Here is an 18,229-nt window from a genome sequence, read left to right as displayed (position 1 = left end):
CTGGAGGAGAGGGAAGGTGGAAAGAACTAAAAGAAGAATCAGGACTATGGTCAGATACCAGTGGAGGTGTAAAGAAAAGGATGTTATTTCCAGAGAGGGGAAAAAGCATTACACAGATCCAGGGTTCACTGCTATGCCTTAGAGCAGTGGTTTTCAACCTTTTTTCATTTCAAATGGAGGTAGGGATCCTTTCTGAAATCTTAAGACAGTGGTCCCCAGCGCTGTACCCATGGGTACCATGGCGCCCGCCGGGGCATTTATGTGCGCCCGCGTAGTGCCCAGCAGAGAAGAGAAGCCGTGGCCCCGCGCCTGCCGGGGACAGAGAACTCAGGCTGCGGGCACAGTGTTCTCTGTTCCCAGCAGGTGCGGGACACCACCTAGTGCCCAGCAGAGGAGACAAGCTGTGGCCCCGCACCTGCCGGGGACAGAGAACTCGGGGGCTGCACGCTGGGGGCACTGGTGTTCTCGGTCCCTGGCAGGCGCGGGGCCGCAGCTTAATCTGGAGAGAAGTCACGGTGCCTCACCTGCCGGGGACAGAGAACTCCGGGCCTGCAGGCTGCGGGCACTGGTGTTCTCGGTCCCAGGCAGGCATGCGACCCGCCTAGCGCCCAGCAGGGGAGAGAAGCCGCGGCCCCGCGCCTGCGGGGGACAGAGTACTCCGGGGCTGCAGGCACCGGCCTTCTCTGTCCTCTCAGCTTCTCTCCGGCTTCTCTCTTCTCTCTGGATTCATATATTATGTAATATTAAATATGATGTTTTTTGTATTATTTAATGTACAAATACAAAATAAGCCTTGAAAAATTGTTGACGCCCACCACACTCTTCTGAAAACATGAGTGTGCTACTGGCCACAAAAAGATTGGGGACCACTGTCTTAAGAGAGAGTCTGTGGACCCCTGGTTGAAAACCACTGCCTTAGAGGAACAGTAAATACCTACAACTTGGATCATCAGGCGTTTTCTTCCCCCTTGTGGATGGAAATTGTGTGTGCTTTTGAGACCAGTGTGGGCAGAGGGGTCTGATTGTGGCTGTCCTTGCTGGCTGGTTACCATGACCCTGCTACAGATTTCTCCACGGCATTTTAACCTTAAAATGTTTCCTGGATTTACCCTGAAACTAGTGTATTTTCCCTTACTTTTCTAGCTTTCTTTCCTGAATTCAAGGGAGTGAAAAGGTCCCTGTTGACCTATTAGTTTAAAAATCCTGAGTAATTAGAAACTCCTCCTGTGAAACCTTTTCTTAAACTTGTGTACAGATTTCAGAGTATGTGAAAGAAGGGAGCGATGGACTAGAGTCTAGCAATAGTGGCAGCTAGTAAGTTTTTCCAGCCACTTAGAAGGATTTTCTTCTCCCTAATAAAATCTTGTTTTCCAGATGAGCAGGCTTTTATTGTTCAGTGCTTTATAGGCTCACATTTTTTTTTATTGGACCGTAGCAGTAAGAGGAAGAAAAAGCATTGTTTATTGTGATTCAGTTTTGTGGAATGTTGTAAGATCATCTTACGGTAATAGAACTTTGGAAATAATCCTCTTTCAAAATCCTTTAAATTGTGACTTTCTTCCTGGGGAGAGAGGAAGGAATAACTTTAACATTTATCAGAATTAAAACCTAAAACTATTCACCCATCACTTGTTTCTCATCACTTGTGAGGTTACTTGTGTTCAGAAGAAGAGTCCTTCTTCCCCAGTCCATCTTCTCTTTCTCCTTGATCCTGCTATCAGATAACAATATAGAATTTGTGGCGTTGGTCTCATTCCCGGACAGTAGACTGATATCACAAATATAGGATCATGACGTTCTCTCTGGATCAACAAGAAGCTGAGTTGGAGGAATAAATTGTTATCCAGATATACACATTTGAAATAGGAAATACAGAAAATGGCTAGTGAACTAACCTGTTTTGTGTGTGAATGTTTTTTTAAGTTGGTTACAATGTATAAGTTCCTTCCTACTTGATATTGCAGCGATTGTATTCCTTGGTTGGGCAACTGATGCATCAAAATGTAAGATATATTGGTTATGGAGAAAACCTAGTCCTGAAACAAGACAAAAATGATCAATATATTGCAATCCTTTCTCAACTATGTTTATTCACGTGCCAGGACAGCCAAACCACCTGACTTGGTGTTTTTTGTAGCTCCTTGACCTATTGTCTTACATGGAAGATTACAGCTGTTCTTATTGTGTAATTGTAAATAGTACCTTGCCTTTGTGCAGATCGCATATGTATAATTTTATCATATTTAGCTTCCATCTGTCATTTGTTACAGTCAAAAGTTTGTGTGTCTGTACACACAAGATATCTGCATCCATGTGCTAGTGCTCTGACCCGAACTGTTAGGGTTGCTCCCCGGTGAATAGAAAATTACTCTACTATCTACAGGTTGCAGCAGGAGAGAAAATTCCCCTAATGCAGGAAGAAATTGCACTCAGTGGCCATGCATTTGAAGCCAGGATATATGCCGAAGATCCTAATAATAACTTCATGCCAGGAGCTGGACCCTTACTCCACTTGTCTACACCACCACCTGACAGTTTTACCAGGATAGAAACTGGGGTCAGACAAGGTAAAATTTGAAGACAGTATTAACTGAAAATATCTGTTAAAAAGAACAGCTCATTACAAATGTGCTCTCAAGCAAGTTCCCTCTGGCTGCAGCTTTTTAATCTTGTGCTTAGCCTGAGGCCAGAATTTGCCCCGGAGGATATTGCCGTAATTATAAAAAACTACAGAATTCTTCTCCCTGAGAATTCCATTATATCTCAATTGGATCCCTAAATATCTCATCATCTTCCCACTCGAGTTATGGCCCTTATGGGATAGGCAAATTGGATTTCTTTCAAAGCTTCTCAATACTATGCCTTAATTCAGCAAAGAAGGTTGATGTTGAATAGTATCACCTCTGTAACACTTCATACTCAGGCTGGCCTTGGAATTGAGAGATTGGGCCACATATCAAACTTGAGTCTCCTACGTGGCCATTGCGGAGCACTGCCCATTGGGTCTCTCAGTGCATTTTGCGACCATAGTGCTAGTATCACTTTATAAAGCATACCATCAAACATATCTATGTGAAGGTGAGTGTCAGTGTCCTTAGAAATCATTTCCTATATATTTATACTTTAGGTGATGAAGTTTCTGTACATTATGATCCAATGATTGCTAAACTAGTTGTTTGGGCAGAGGATCGCCAAGCAGCATTGAAAAAGTTGCAGTACAGCCTCCATCAGTACAATGTAAGTATCCTTTGTTCTTTGTTTGTTTAGTACCTACCACAATGGGATCCTAGGTATTACAGAAATACAAATAATATAAGGAACCTAATACGATTTCAAGTCTGTTTCTACATAAGCTGTTTACACAGCTCCTATCACAATAGTAGCAAAATGCTATTATAGAACAAAAACGGCTTTTTTGAAAGGGTTTAACTTAGCTACAGCTAAATTGCAGGACTACTAATTGTAGTTACTAACTGTAGTCTGTAACCTATCATTTAAATCAGCTTCTGTACCAAATGATTGGAGGATAACTAATGTGACGTCAATTATTTTAAAGGGCTTCAGAGGTGATCCTGGCAATTACAGGCTGGTAAACCTGACTTCAGTACTGGGCAAACTGGTTGAAACGATAGTAAAGAACAAAATTGTCAGACACATAGATGAACATAATTTGTTGGGGAAGAGTCAATATGTTTTTTGTAAAGGGAAATCATGCCTCACCAATCTACTAGAATTCTTTAAGAGGGGTCAACAAGCATGTGAACAACAGGGATCCCGTGGATATAGTGTATTTAGATTTTCAGAAAGCCTTTTGCAAGATCCCTCTCCAAAGGCTCTTAAGCAAAATAAGCTGTCATAGGATAAGAGCGAAGGTTCTCTCATGGACTGGTAACTGGTTAAAAGATTGGAAACAAAGGGTCGGAATAAATGGTTACTTTTCAGAATAGAGAGAGGAAAATAGTGGTGTCCCCCAGGGGTCTGTACTGGGACCAGTCCTATTCAACATATTCATAAATGATCTGGGAAAAGGGGTAAACAGTGAGGTGGCAACATTTGATACAAAACTACTCAAGATAGTTAAGTCCCAGGCAGACTGCGAAGAGCTACAAAAGGATCTCTCAAAACTGGGTAACTGGGAAACAAAATGGCAGATGAAATTCTGTGTTGATAAATGCAAAGTAATGTACATTGGAGAACATAATCCCAACTATGCACATACAATGATGGGGTCTAAATTAGCTGTTACCACTCAAGAAAGAGATCTTGGAGTCATTGTGGATAGTTCTCTGAAACATCCACTCAATTTGCAGTGGCAGTCAAAAAAGTGAACAGAATGTTGGGAATCATTAAGAAAGGAATAGATAATAAGACAGAAAATGTCATACTGCCTCTGTATAATCCATGGAATGTCCACATCTTGAATACTGCGTGCAGATGAGGTCACTCCCCTCTCAAAAAAGATATATTGGAATTGGAAAAGGTTCAGAAAAGGGCAACAAAAAATGATTAGGGCTATGGAATAGCTACAGTATGAGGCGAGAGCAATAAAAGTGGGACTTCTCAGCTTGGAAGAGAGACGACTAATGGAGGATATGATTGAGGTCTATAAAATCATGACTGGTGTGGAGAAAGTAAATAAAGAAGTGTTATTTACTCCTTGTAACACAAGAGCTAGAGGTCACCAAATGAAATTAATAGGGAGCAGGTTTAAAATAAACAGAAGGAAGTATTTTTTCACACAATGCACAGTTAACCTGTGGAGCTCCTTGCCAGAGGATGTTGTCAAGGCCAAGGCTATAACAGGGTTCAAAAAAATCATGGAGGATAGGTTCATCAATGGCTATTAGCCAGGATGGGCAGGGATGGTGTTCCTAGCCTCTGTTTGCCAGAAGCTGGGAATGGGCAACAAGGAATGGATCACTTGATGATTACCTGTTTTATTCATTCACTCTGGGGCCCTGGCACTGGCCACTGTTGGAAGACAAGATACTGGGTTAGCTGGACCTTTGGTCTGACCCGGTGTGGCTGTTCTTACGGTGTTTCCGTTTGGGTCTATTGAAGAGGTGAGCCCAAACTGTAGTGTTTTAAACTCCAGTCTTCACTTTTTCAAAATTCAAAAAATTTTGCTATTGGCATCTAGTTCAGGCTCTTGTCAAGTAGTAACTCCTAAAATTATAAAGGATTGTTCAGTATTTAAAATTTTACTATAACTTATTTAACAAAGCAAAACAAACCAGACTGACAAGGCAGATAACATTTCTAATGCGAAAGGTTTGACTTGAAGTGAAGCCAGTTGCAGTGTGTAGTTTATTTACATTTACTGATATAAAAAATAAATTTTAAGAGACACAATCAACTTAAAAATCATTCATCTGAAAATGTTTTGTCTGCTATTGTTAGAAGTAACACAGAAGATTATTATAACTGACAGAGATCAGAGAAATATGTTTTTCTAAGTTTGTTTTGTTTTTTGTTTTGTTTTTTAAGTTCATTAAGTCTATATGTTTGACAGCACATTGTAACAAATCAGTTTCACTAATTTCCCCTAACTAGTCAGTTTCCTCTGTTGTTTGTGTGGGTCTTTTGCACAGCAACAGAAGAGAGAGACTCTAATAATTAAAAAAAAATGGTAATAGTCAGGCGCAGAGATAGCACCTGAAAGACTTTTTTAAATTTTTTTTTTAAATTGACTACATTTCAGGTTGACTGAGTCTCGTTAAATACTTGAGATAGGATTTTCAAAAGCATTCAGCACTGGCCTCAGTCTGCTCCCATTAACATCAGTGGTTAAACTCTTGTTGACTTCAGCAAAGGAAGAGTTAGGCCAAAAGTTAGTGTTTTAGAAAATCCTACCCTTGTTCTTCAAAGGTGATAGTTTCTTAAATAACGGGATATATACCAATTGAAATGTTTACTCTTTCTCTTCTCAGTGCTGTACTGCACTGATGTCACTTTTTAAGAAGACATTTTCAGTATCAGTGGAGCAGACAGCTGTAGGTCCGTTAGCAGCTCTTCGTTTTCATTTGGGAATGTGTGTGGATTTGTTGTTTCGTTGTTTTTTTGGCACAGTGTTGTTGTGGCTCTGTTGATCCCAGGATATGAGACACACAAGGCGAGTGAGGTAATATCTTTAACTGGACCAGCTTCTGTTGGTGAAAGAGACAAGCTTTTGAGCTCTGTGAACCTGAAGAAGAGCTCTGTGGAGCTTGGAAGCTTGTCTCTTTCACCAATAGAAGTTGGTTCAACAAACGATACTATCTCACCCACCTTGTCTTTCTTTTTCTTGACAGATCGTAGGACTAAGCACCAATATTGATTTCTTACTAAGCCTGTCAGGACACCCACAGTTTGAGGCTGGAAACGTGCACACCAATTTCATTTCTCAACACCATGATGAACTGTTTCCAGCCAAACAGGCAACCCCAAATGAAATTTTGTGTCAGGCTGCTCTGGGACTCATACTGAGAGAGAAAATGATAACAGATGCTTTTAGAGTTCAGTCTGGTGGTAAGATAATTTTTTCCCTTTCCTTTAGTTTATTTTTCCTTTGAGGGAGTGAGACAGAAATCAGAGCTTTTGTCCATTTCATTGATTTTGTACTCCCTTGTTGCCTCACTGTTTAACCTCCTGACATCTGGTTACTACCATCCACTGAGAGGGCTGGACATAGCTTTCTTTAGGTGACGGATACTAAGTATAACACCTTTGTGATGCATGTGTTCTTAACTAGGTAAAAAGGGACTGTTCTAATGTATTTCAGATAGAAACACAACTTTTCATTTGCATGTGTGTGTCATTTCCACTTTGCTCCTGTCATCTTCAAAATGTCTGCAAATTTCTCTCCAGTGAGAAGGGCTAGCTCAGAGTCTTTTCAATGTCCATCAATACTGTTTCTTCAGCCAACCCTGGGACTTTCAGATTAAAACACCAACTGGATCCCAGACAGGATCTGGATCAATGGAAGGACTTCCATTGACTTCAGTGATCTCTGAAATCTGTTTTCATATCTCTGAGAGGATATTTACAGTTATACATTAGAGGATTAAAATGGTTGATAATGGCTAGACTGATAGCAAATTGTGACTGCTGTTCGATGATTGACTGAGAATTGTACATGCACCTAGTGTGTGCTATGCCACCATTTTTTGTTATCTCGCCTCCCTGTCATACCCTCAGTCTACTTCTGTCCCTCATCCACTTATTATAGCCTGTCGTACAAATTGTAAGCTGATTGGACCAGGGACTGTCATTTACTATATATTTGTACAGTAACTATGACAATGGAGCCCCAACCTGGTTCAGCCGTTTTGGTGCAACATAAATATATAATAACAATATAATAATTAATAATGTTAATAAAGTGATTTGAAGATGTAAAACACTAAGTACATGCTAAGCATTCTTATGTGCTTTATTTGTAATACAGTAAATGCAGCATCAACTGTTTGTGTATTTGGTCTTGTAGATAAATTCTCACCATTTGCATCCAGCAGTGGCAGAAGAATAAATATATCCTACACCAGAAACCTGACTCTCCTAGATGGTGAAAACCGTAAGTGACTAGCTGTGGGTAACGTGTTTGAGACTATGTTATTTCGACATGCACACGCATAAAGTTGTAAAGATTTGGAAGAGGGAAGAGCAAACATATGTAGGAAAAAGTTTATTTGAGATTGATTGGGGAGGGGTAACCCGCAAAGATCACGTGCTCCAGTCAGCATTTTCAAAGACCATGGTTAATTTCACACTCAGATTCCTGGAGACACTGGCCAGATTTTTTAAAAAGTGTCCCTAAATTTAGGATTCCAAATCCATATTTAGATACCTCAATAAAGGATCGAATTTTCATAGGACTTAAGCACCTGCAACTCCCATTGACTTCACTGGGTTATGGATGGTTTGAAACTCTAGTTAGTTTATTCAGGTATCTAAATACAGATTTAGGAACCTAGGGTTAGGCACCCAGCTTTGAAAATTTTGCTCTAAATGTCGGAACAACCTTCTACGAGGTTTGCTGAGCTAGTCTGACAGTTTTTGTTGGCCTTCTTGTTTGGAAATTTATATTTATGTTGAAAAAGATGCCCTGAACTCTGTTTTTAAGTTTAATTTTTCTCTAAGTCAAGTAAATCTTGTTTTTTTAATATTTTATTAAACAGATGTGGACATAATTATAGATTACAATCATGACGGTTCATATAACATGCAGGTAAAGTTCAATTTTCTCATACTCTTTAGTAACTGATCTCATCGTAATGATGAGTAAAGTTAATTTACTGTATGTTTCTTGGCACCTTAAAGACTAAGATTTATTTCAGCATAAGCTTTCGTGGGTAAAAACCCCACTTCTTCAGATACATGTGCGCAAATAAATCTGTTAGTCCTTAAGGACTCCTGATTGTTTTTGTGGATACAGACTAACACGGCTACCCCTCTGTCACTTGTATGTTTCTTATTAGATGTAGGCTGATTGCATCACCTATTATTAATGTTGCCCAACACTTTTCATTATAAGATCCTTTTTTCAGTTGCTTTTAACTGTGCCAATCTAATATGTTTGGTCTGAAATTTTCCATGTTGAGTGTCTGCCTCATGCTGATTTTTTTTTTTTTTAAAGTTTCAGCCAAAATGATTGTCATTTCTGAGGACAAGGCTAAGGAAAAACACATTGTCTGTCGGTTTTATCGTTGAATACTCTAGCTCCCCCATGCTTTGGAGCAGGGACTTGATATGTGGCTGAGGGGCGGCCTGTGTCAGGAATGTACCTTTTGCCATCCCAACAAAAATCCAAACAAATTTGGCCATATTATAAGCCTTTGAAAAACCACAGATTTCACATGCTTAGTAGAGACTTCTTATGTTTAGAAACTAAATTCCCTGAAGTTTCTGTCTAGGGCTGAGTAGCATTTTCCCTGCAATGGCAGGTGCAGGCATAGATCCATAGACTCTAGGACTGGAAGGGACCTTGAGAGGTCGAGTCCAGTCCCCTGCCCTCATGGTAGGACCAGATACTGTCTAGACCATCCCTGATAGACATTTATCTAACCTACTCTTAAATATCTCCAGAGATGGAGATTCCACAACCTCCCTAGGCAATTTATTCCAGTGTTTAACCACATCTGACTGGAAAGCAAGGAACCTGTCTGTCCTGTCCTTTCGGTGACCTTCTCTGCTGATCCCAGGCAGTGTGGGGGAGGAAGCTGCCTCATTTGAATGCACAGGGGGCTAGAGCTGAACTGATGGAGAGAAAATGGGACAAGGAGCCTGGTGTTGTGGGGTGGGAGAAGACTGGGACTGGAGACTAGTGGGATGGGAGAGGGAAACTGGGAGCTGGTGTGGGAGGGTGACTGGGGCTGGCTAAGGAAGGAGACTGAGACTATGAGCAAGGAAGGGAAATGGGGAGTGCGTACTGGGAGCCAGCAGGTGTATGCTTAAATCAGAGGAGTGGCTGAGAGGAAGACTGCGACTGGCTGGGCAAGGAAACTTGGAGTGAGAATGAGTGGGGTGGGAGGAAGGAAGATCGAGGGGAGCGGAGACAGTTCTGACAAAAAGCTTGGACATGGAGGGAGAGGAGCCATGCCAATAAATAAAGGTTTGGAAAACATTCCTCAGTAAAAGGCTGAAGGAGCTCTCTCTATTTAGTTTATCAAAGAGAAGGTTAAGGGGGATTTGATCACAGTCACAGGTCTCTTCAGTCTATCACACAAATATATAACGAGATCCAATGGGTGGAATTTGAAGCGAGGCAAATTCAGACTAGAAATAAGACTCAAATTTTTAACAGTGAGGATAATTAACCATTGGAACAAGCTACCAAGAGTTGTGATGCATTCTCCATTACTGGAAATTTTAAAATCAAGATTGGATGTTTTTCTAAAAAAATATGCGCTAGTTCAAATAGAAATTAATTCAGGGAGATGAGACTAGATAACCACTATGGTCCTTTCTGGCTTTATGATCTTTGAAACTGGGACAGGCTGTGAAAAGAGATTAGGACAAGGATCTGGGGAGTGGACCCTGAGATTGGATGAGGAGCGTGTCAGAGAGATTGGGACTGAGAATCAAATCAGTTGGGGTGGAGAACATGAGTGGGTGAGACTGGAACGGTGCAGGAGAGGGACAGATTTGATGAGGAGCGGAGAGGAAGTAGGAATGGCTGGACAAAAAAGGTTGGAGGAGAGGAGACTGGGAGAGGGAGTCCAGAGAAGGACATTCAGCGAAGGAGACTAGGACTGCGATGAGAAGCATGATGAGTGGAGAGTGGGACAGGGTTGGCAAGGAGAATAGAACTAGTATGAGGAGCTGGGGTTAGGGAACTAGGACAAGGACAGATTAGAGAAAATGGGGCAGAAGATGTCCTGAGTGCTGGGAGAGGGTAGAAGAGTCAGTGCCCACTGGAGCAAAATCAACTCTAGAGTCAGGAATGTAATCCAAGATTCCTGAGCTGCCACCAAAATCTGTGAAACACGCTGTCAAATTGTGTGTGTCTCCTCCCCGTCAATGGCTGGCCCACATAAAGGATGACAACCTACTGTTGCTATCAATTCTTTGTTATCTCAAGTGGCAGAGGTCTGTGTGATTGGTCTAAAGGTTCCAAACTTGCTGATGACCCATGTAGGTGTCACTATGACACCACATACTGGAATTGCTGTTTTTTCAATTTGCTTGTTTAAAAACCTAGGAAATGAATACACAAAAATCATGTTAAAGAACATTATTAAGGTTGCAAAGGACTCAAAAGCTAGAAAACGCCATTATTAAGGTTGCTTGTGCAAATTTAATTTGGCTCTCTTTTGCATATGCTGTATGACATAGTCTTCAAGTTCATAATTGCATATAGTAGGGTAGCCACTTAGTCAATCTTGCTTTAGGGTACATACAAGGGTTATTTTGTGGATTCCGTATCTCAGGACCACACATTTTAAGAATCCACCTGATGACACTCATATTATCATTGTTGTGCATTTTGAAATGCCAACATGTCACCCCTCCCTCACCAGCATCTCTCATAATCAAGAAGAGTTCACATTGTTACCTGCTCACTTTAGGGCGCACCACCTATACCCTACCGAGGGCTCGAGACGTGACCTGGTCAATTTAAGCACCCACACACTTTCTCTTCCGAGAGCTCAGGGTGTAAGGTACTTATCCTTACCCACGTGGCTCAGGAAGAAACCTGGTCAGTTTTAAGTACCTGCTCCTACCCACCAGGCTCAGGGCTCTATGGGTGTATGGAACCTTTTCCCAGTGAAAGAGCTTTACACAGTTGTGCTCTAAACATCTATTTCACCCGATGGCCGGTCAGGATCCATTCATCTGGGGGTTCCCGGCAATACCTCTACATGTCATGGTTATGCAGAGAGATCAGAGTTCCAGCAGCTTGATGTTGAACTGCAGTCTGGAAACGGTTCCTAAAGAACATTGTTTTTCATATACATTATATAGGTAAAATTAGCTACCGCCTTCAAATGTACTAATCCTATTACATTATCCCACACTCCTAAATAACAAAAATGTTAACCAGTTACATACTGGCACCTAGGTGTCCTCCTTGCTGCCCAAGTTTTTTACATTTGTATCTTTCACGCTCAAATTGTAACTTAGATGTGACCTTCTCTGTTTATGCAGATGGTCAGCATAAAAACACTGGTTAGCGCTTATTTTACCATGTATTGAGTCTCTTTCTTTCTCCTCCCTAATTTCCCAGTGCTGGGTGTGTCTACTTTACAACCTTGATGGTTATAACTCGTTAGGGAAATTCCTGAGAGGAGGGTGCTTTATCAGCAGCAGAACAATGGTTGTGGGGGGTTTTTGTTTTGTTTTCCCCTTCAATTTTAGTGGTGAACTCCCATGTGGGCGAGAGGGCTTGATCAGGTCTACAACATGATTTGGGGCATACAAAATCAAGGCAGTAAATTGAGGCAAAATGTAAGCCATTCTTACATGGTTTTATCACAAGCGAACACTGAAACAAGTGTGTGTTCTCTCTTTCGCTCTTTAGACATGATAGATTCTCGAGGCTTGTGGAACATCTTACAGACTGCTTCTGTTCCGTAGCACCATCTTTAATACAGATGGAGGCAGCTCAGCCAAGTTCCTTGAATAATTTACAACTTAATATTAGAACAGCAAATTGCTGAGTCCAAGGTGAAGAAGGATTTAAAGGAAGTAAAACCTATGCAATGAGAACAGTAGATATTCATTTTTATGTCCATTTCCAATACCTCTGCACATCTAGGCCTTGAACAAGTGTGATCTCTTGGCTCAGTAAATTAATTTTAATGCAATTAACATAAGAACAGGACTGAGAGAAACTGTTGTTAACCAAGAAATATTTTCATGTACACAATTTTTCATCTTTAGCATTCTGGAAAAGTACAAGATTAACATCTCTGAAAAGTTGAATCCTCTATGTACAGAACAGGGATAGCATGCTAGAAGTACTGTAAGATTCTCCGTGCTGTCTCAACCCTGTTGTGGAAGGATCACTTAGGAAGAGGAGGGGCCCCAGACTGAACAGGCTGTGGAGAATGAACCAATCACTAACCTCTCTGCTGCGATTCCCAACAGTGGTACTTATTTCCTGTAGGAATGGAGGTTTATTTAATCTGGACGCCTGTCCATTTGGAATTGAACTGAGACCATCATCTTACTCACGTGGAATATCAAACAGCCATCATATGGTAACTAATTTGGGTTACTGTTAACCTTGGCTGGATTCTCATTAATAACCAAGGACTTCTAGGCATAAATAATCCAATTTTAGAGTCTGATTCTACAGTCCTTCCTTAACTTCATTTGGAAGTTTTATCTGTGACACTTTCCCTAATCCAGAAGTTCTCCTCAGAGCCTCCATTGTCAGTATTCCTCCTTCAAGTGCAACCTTCCTTTTCCTCCTCTAACTTTGGCAGAGCCACCCATAAGCGTGGGTGGGAGGGGGAGAATGATGACAAGTGGTACTTACTATGGAGAGTAACTTGTATCTCTTCCCAAAGGGAGTTCATTCAGCCTATAAATCATTCTTCATAAACTAGGAGTTCTTTCTAGCAATTTCTTGTTAAACTTTTTGTTCAAGAAATTAACCATGCATTGTTAAGCAAGTCTTGTCCCCTTAATGTTACCTGGGAGATAATAGGGTCATGAGCGCTTAGGGTCTCTAGAGATACCGAAGAAATTAATCTGCACTTACGGTGAGGAAGACCCTTAAAAATCAAAACAGAATATGTGGGGGGGGGGACACTACATGGTAGAATATAACTGAATATTATCCACCTCAGACTGGAGTGACTAAGGATATTTAAATATGTATGTTAACACTTTAATGCAAATGGTTACTAGCATGTCCATTTGTAACAGTGATTTTTGCCCTGGAAATACTATTCTAAAGAGAGAATGCAGTGTTATAGTCAATCATCAGCAACATGGTTTAGATATGTGCTATGACTGTAAATGCTCCTTTGTATGACTACAGCATAACATTTAGGCTTACTGGGTCATACAATACAGACAGGACCCCCTTATCCTGCCTGTATTAATCGGATTGGCCATTCTTTCTTCTTAGCCCTGAGTACTGAAGCACTGGTCATGTTCCACAGCTGAAGCACTATGAGATAGCTTCTCTCATTTTCCACAATGCACTGATACATAGTAGGTAGATGCACAAACTGAGAATGGGAGAAAAACTCTTGTGGACACAAAATGAACTATGTTGCTTGTAACCCATTAAGGTAATTGTGCCGCTGACTGGTTACAAACTTACATTAGGCTCTGTGCCTATAACATCTTTTAACAGTTAACAACTGTATTTCAGATAAAAGATAAAGCTTTCCATGTTTCTGGAGACATTTCTAATGAGGGAGATTCGACTTACCTGAGATGTACAGTAAATGGGAGTGTTTGTAAAGCTAAGCTGGTCATTTTGGACAACACTATTTGCCTCTTCTCACTGGTAAAGTTTCTTTTTCATCATCTGAGATTTAAAATCCCAGCTGAGGGGGGTAAGCAGGATTGTGAAATGGAGTGTAGTGGACTTAGACGAGTAATCTTAAATTTAGGGGGGTGAGATGTATCACTATTTCAATTTTGTAGCAGCCCATAATCTTCAGATCCTTGCTAGATTTATAACTATAATTGGAGGATGGTAACTAATAATCTACAACTGAGTAAATTAATTGCAGTTAACCAAGTCAAAACAGATTAAAGTGATATTTGGAAAAAAAATACTTTAAAATGGTTCCCTAGAACACTGGTTATAATTTGCAGCTGAAAAGTATGTATGAGGAAGAATGTAATTATGATTTTTTTATTTTAATGTACTTCATTTTTAAAATAAAATAATGAAAAATAAAAGTAATCAAGATGGAGCTTGAGGAGGAGAACTCCAATTTAGCCTTGAAAAATAAATTCAGATTAACATGACAACTTACCTTGGCATTCTCTGCATTGCATTAGCAGTAGTACTTATGAAGAAGAAATGTCCCAGTTTCCATTGTAAAGCTGGTCCGTTTTTTCCAGTAGAAGTGATTAAAGGAAATTAAAATGACTTTGTGATAAATGTCATGTGAAATCCACACGAATAAACAAACTACTTAATTACTTAGTAACAAATGTATTAACTTCTGTCACTATAAATATAAATCAAGGTTTGTACCAATTGTAATGTGTTAATGACATTAACTCAATCTTGGTTTATTTAATTTTCTGTAGAAAGGCAGTGCACAAATTGGGCTTCCAGTACCTAAATACTTATCTGGAGCGAGTGCAACAGGAACTCAAGGAGGTGCTATAGCACCTATGACTGGGACAATTGAAAAGGTGATTGTTACAAATGTGGGATGGAGAGGGGAAAGGAAACCTGTTTAAACATCTCCTACACAGCCCTGGCTCCTTCCAGTTGGAGAGAATCCCTCAGTTTGTTCACCTGTGCAGATGGTTTCCAGACTTCCTGTCTTATTTCTGCAGAACGCAGGAAGAGCTCTTTAAAAATTCTAAGCATTTGGCTAAACTTGCCATTTTTAATTAAATTTCTTCCTTTTAATTGGCTTTTCAGCCACATGTCTCTAGAGCTGAAACCTTAGAGGCTCTCTGATCTATTCCTTCATGGCAGATAAGCCTACTGAAAAGTACCAGTCATAGAATCATAGAATGTCAGGGTTGGAAGGGACCTCAGGAGGTCATCTAGTCCAACCCTCTGTTCAAAGCAGGACCAATCCTCAAGTCCAGAAGAAGCCTTTATTATTCAGCTCTTCTTTAGCTTTTCTCTGAAGGAAACTTTCACCTCTTTTGCTAGCCAGATGTCCAGGTAGAAATCCTGCCCAAGTGATTTGGATTATATGGACATACGCAATTTTTTAATCCTTGCTTGCTATGAATTTGTAGGTATTTGTGAAAGCAGGGGACACGGTACAAGCTGGAGACCCTCTAATGGTTATGATAGCTATGAAAATGGAGGTGAGTGACATTAAAAGGGTTTAATTACTGGGAATTAAAAAACAAACTCCAGTGATACTGAAATGAATCCAGGATTGGTTTATTGGAATATTGTACAATTCAGTCTTGTTTCATCATCAACACCACTTGAAATATTGCAAAACTAATATATTATTTGACTAGATTTCAGAGAATTATGTTTACTGGTACATTATCATCAAATAATATTTTCATGTATAATTTTTATCTGTAATTTTTGTAAATGCTAATTTTGTTAGCTCTTTAAATGCCTCAGATATAAATTATCCATTATTTTCAATACAAAACCATCTTTCATAATCTGGATGTTTTACTTTACTTTCTCTCGCCATGATTTAAACACATGATATTACTATCTGCAGTTACTTTATGCTGAAATTCAGCAAGCAGTGATTCTTTCTCTAAATATATATCCGGCGTTTTCTTGTGTGTAATCCTGTTGATTATTGTTTACATAAAGTGTTACAGAAAGTAGTCTAAAGATTCTTTGTAAGGGTCAACATTAAATGTAATGTAGCAGCACGTGGGATGTTCTGTCATGTTTGTGACATTGTTTGGCATTGGCTAAAATTGCCGGCACTATCCCAGTTTCTGTAGTTTGAGCTGGTTGGGTTTGGATTTATTTTTACAGTGCAGTGTATGGGAGCTGAACTAAATAATGTAACAGATTTAAGCTAGTGTTTGAAATAATTTATAAATTTTGATAACATTGTGTAAAATCCTGCATACTAAGAAAATTAATTCAAATTTAAAATTATTAAAACTTATTTTGGTAATTGTATATTGCTAGGTGGTTGTAACATTGGTATCCATGTTACATGTGTGGCTCTTTGTGTCTTTCATTGACAGTTTACCTGAGTAGTTCCTAAATATTTGTGCTACTATTTAAAATAAAAAGGTTAAATTGCAAAATTAATTTAAATGAATCCTTGCTAAGATATAAGAAAGTATTTGTTTTTTATTAGACTAATCCTATTTAGAAACTATCGGGGCAACAAAAGGTACAATGGAAAATGAACATGATATAATAGTCCTATGAGCCAAATTTGGACTTGGTGTGTAAGCAGTTGGTAATCACATCTTAATTTAGCCCAAGATCTGTTAAATAAAAACATTTCCTGTCCACCGAACAAAAATATATTAAATGCATCAGCAGTCCCTTCAAAGGAACTGACCTGTTAAATGGTTAACATTGTTGAACTAAAACTGAGTTATTTTAACAGATGTCTAATTTATTTTTAAGAAGGAACGATGAAGTAAAACAAGATGGAAATATCTGTGCTTCAGCATGAAACCCCAAATAGTGTTTTGTTTTCCTCTCCGGTTAAATATTGAGGAGGAAAAACCAAAGTAACTTGAAAATGAGGTTCTTTCAAGAATAAAAATAACATTTTAGGAGAATGAAATGTGTCAAAAGAAGTGGTAAATGTTGATTTGATCTAATCTCACCTCTGCTCAGGATTTATATGCTTGATTATTATTAAAAAAAGAGAGAATTATTTTAAATAGTCTATTGATTTATCTGTGTGCTTATTTCTATGCAGCATACCATAAGAGCTCCCAAGGCAGGAATAATAAAGAAAGTTAATTACCAAGAAGGCTCTCAGGCCAACAGACATGCTCCACTAGTTGAGTTAGTGGATGAAGACATGGAATCAAATTGAACTCCAAGGAAGGTGCTGTTTTTTGCTTTCTTGGTTTTCTCCAAGAAGGTGTCTTTATAGTTTGTTCAGCATTCCATGGATATAGTTACATGGCAGATTATGTCCACTTCCCCTAAAAACTGGACATTACCGAATTGTAATAAAAGATAAACAGCTAAGGGTCTGATCCTGCAATCCTTAGTGTAAAATTCCTATGGAGCAATTACATTTGCCTGATTAGTGACTGCAGGATCTGTCCTTAAATTGGTATTTACAGGTGTTTTTGTAGTGATTGGAGACCAGCTTCCAAACTATTGGTTCTTGCCTACTTTGTCATTATGAGCTGCCATTTTGCCATATTTTTGCCCTTAAAGTTTCCTACATTTCAGACTCCTTGTCAGGCAATTTGAAAGCTGTCCGTGATAGGCAAATTTAAATGAGTGCATAAGAATGATATCATCCTTACTGAGGCAAAACTCCCATAAATGGCCTGAGTTTTGCCTGAGTATTGAATGCAGGATTGGTCCCATCACATATACTCTTAGCTAGGTCACTTTATCTCTTGGTGCCTCTTGTTTGTCCATTTGTAAATGTGGATAATAGTGCTGAGTTATGTCACTGAGGGGCAGGGTGTGTGAAGGAGATTGAATTTCCATAATTATTGTAAAATACTTTGAAGATCTCTGATGAAAGGTGTTGTAGAAGGGAAAAGAAATATTATTGCTGTATTAATCAAAACTGAATCTGTTTTCAGGATGGATTATTTTATCTTGAGAGCTCAGAGTGTAATACAGAAAAACTGTACATTTATTTAATATTAAAATGTTTGTGCCATAATAAAATATGTATTTTAAAATTCAGATTACTTTTCACATATCTCTTCATGTTTCAGTCTCCGAACCTTATATCTTGTTCATTTGCCAGAATGTGGTGTTCCCAAGATCATTATAAAGATATGAAATGTCTGACTGATGATAATACTTATTGCTACTTTCATGTGTACATTTCTTCATGAAGAAAAATGTGTGGTTCTTTTATACACGAATGCAGTATAAGTGAGCGGAATACTACATATTGGCTATACACTGTAATTTATTTTTAACTTGTTGATGCTGAGCCCC

At 39.3% G+C, this 18,229-nt stretch overlaps 1 protein-coding gene across 4 annotated transcripts in view; it reads left to right on the top strand.

Annotated features, from left to right (window-relative positions):
- The window catches only part of MCCC1 (methylcrotonyl-CoA carboxylase subunit 1), a 29,679-nt gene extending 11,711 nt beyond the window's left edge, over positions 1 to 17,968 (top strand). For 2 of the 4 annotated variants that reach the window (XM_050964283.1, XM_050964285.1), the window contains 9 exons: positions 2,384 to 2,567; positions 3,128 to 3,237; positions 6,291 to 6,507; positions 7,466 to 7,552; positions 8,157 to 8,206; positions 13,808 to 13,945; positions 14,704 to 14,811; positions 15,376 to 15,447; positions 17,010 to 17,968. In XM_050964283.1, coding sequence (XP_050820240.1) covers positions 2,384 to 2,567; positions 3,128 to 3,237; positions 6,291 to 6,507; positions 7,466 to 7,552; positions 8,157 to 8,206; positions 13,808 to 13,945; positions 14,704 to 14,811; positions 15,376 to 15,447; positions 17,010 to 17,129 — 1,086 coding nt within the window. In that variant the 3' untranslated portion in view covers positions 17,130 to 17,968. Of the gene's footprint in view, positions 1 to 2,383; positions 2,568 to 3,127; positions 3,238 to 6,290; positions 6,508 to 7,465; positions 7,553 to 8,156; positions 8,207 to 13,807; positions 13,946 to 14,703; positions 14,812 to 15,375; positions 15,448 to 17,009 lie in introns of those variants that run through there. The other 2 variants (XM_050964284.1, XM_050964287.1) reach the window with 2 other exon arrangements.
- The last annotated feature ends 261 nt before the right edge of the window (positions 17,969 to 18,229 follow it).

The sequence above is a fragment of the Gopherus flavomarginatus genome, chromosome 8 (genome assembly GCF_025201925.1).
Source record: "Gopherus flavomarginatus isolate rGopFla2 chromosome 8, rGopFla2.mat.asm, whole genome shotgun sequence".
In the NCBI taxonomy this organism is placed as follows: Eukaryota; Metazoa; Chordata; order Testudines; family Testudinidae; genus Gopherus; species Gopherus flavomarginatus.
The sequence above is the reverse complement of the archived record's forward strand: the minus strand, read 5'-3'. Positions and strand labels throughout refer to the sequence as shown.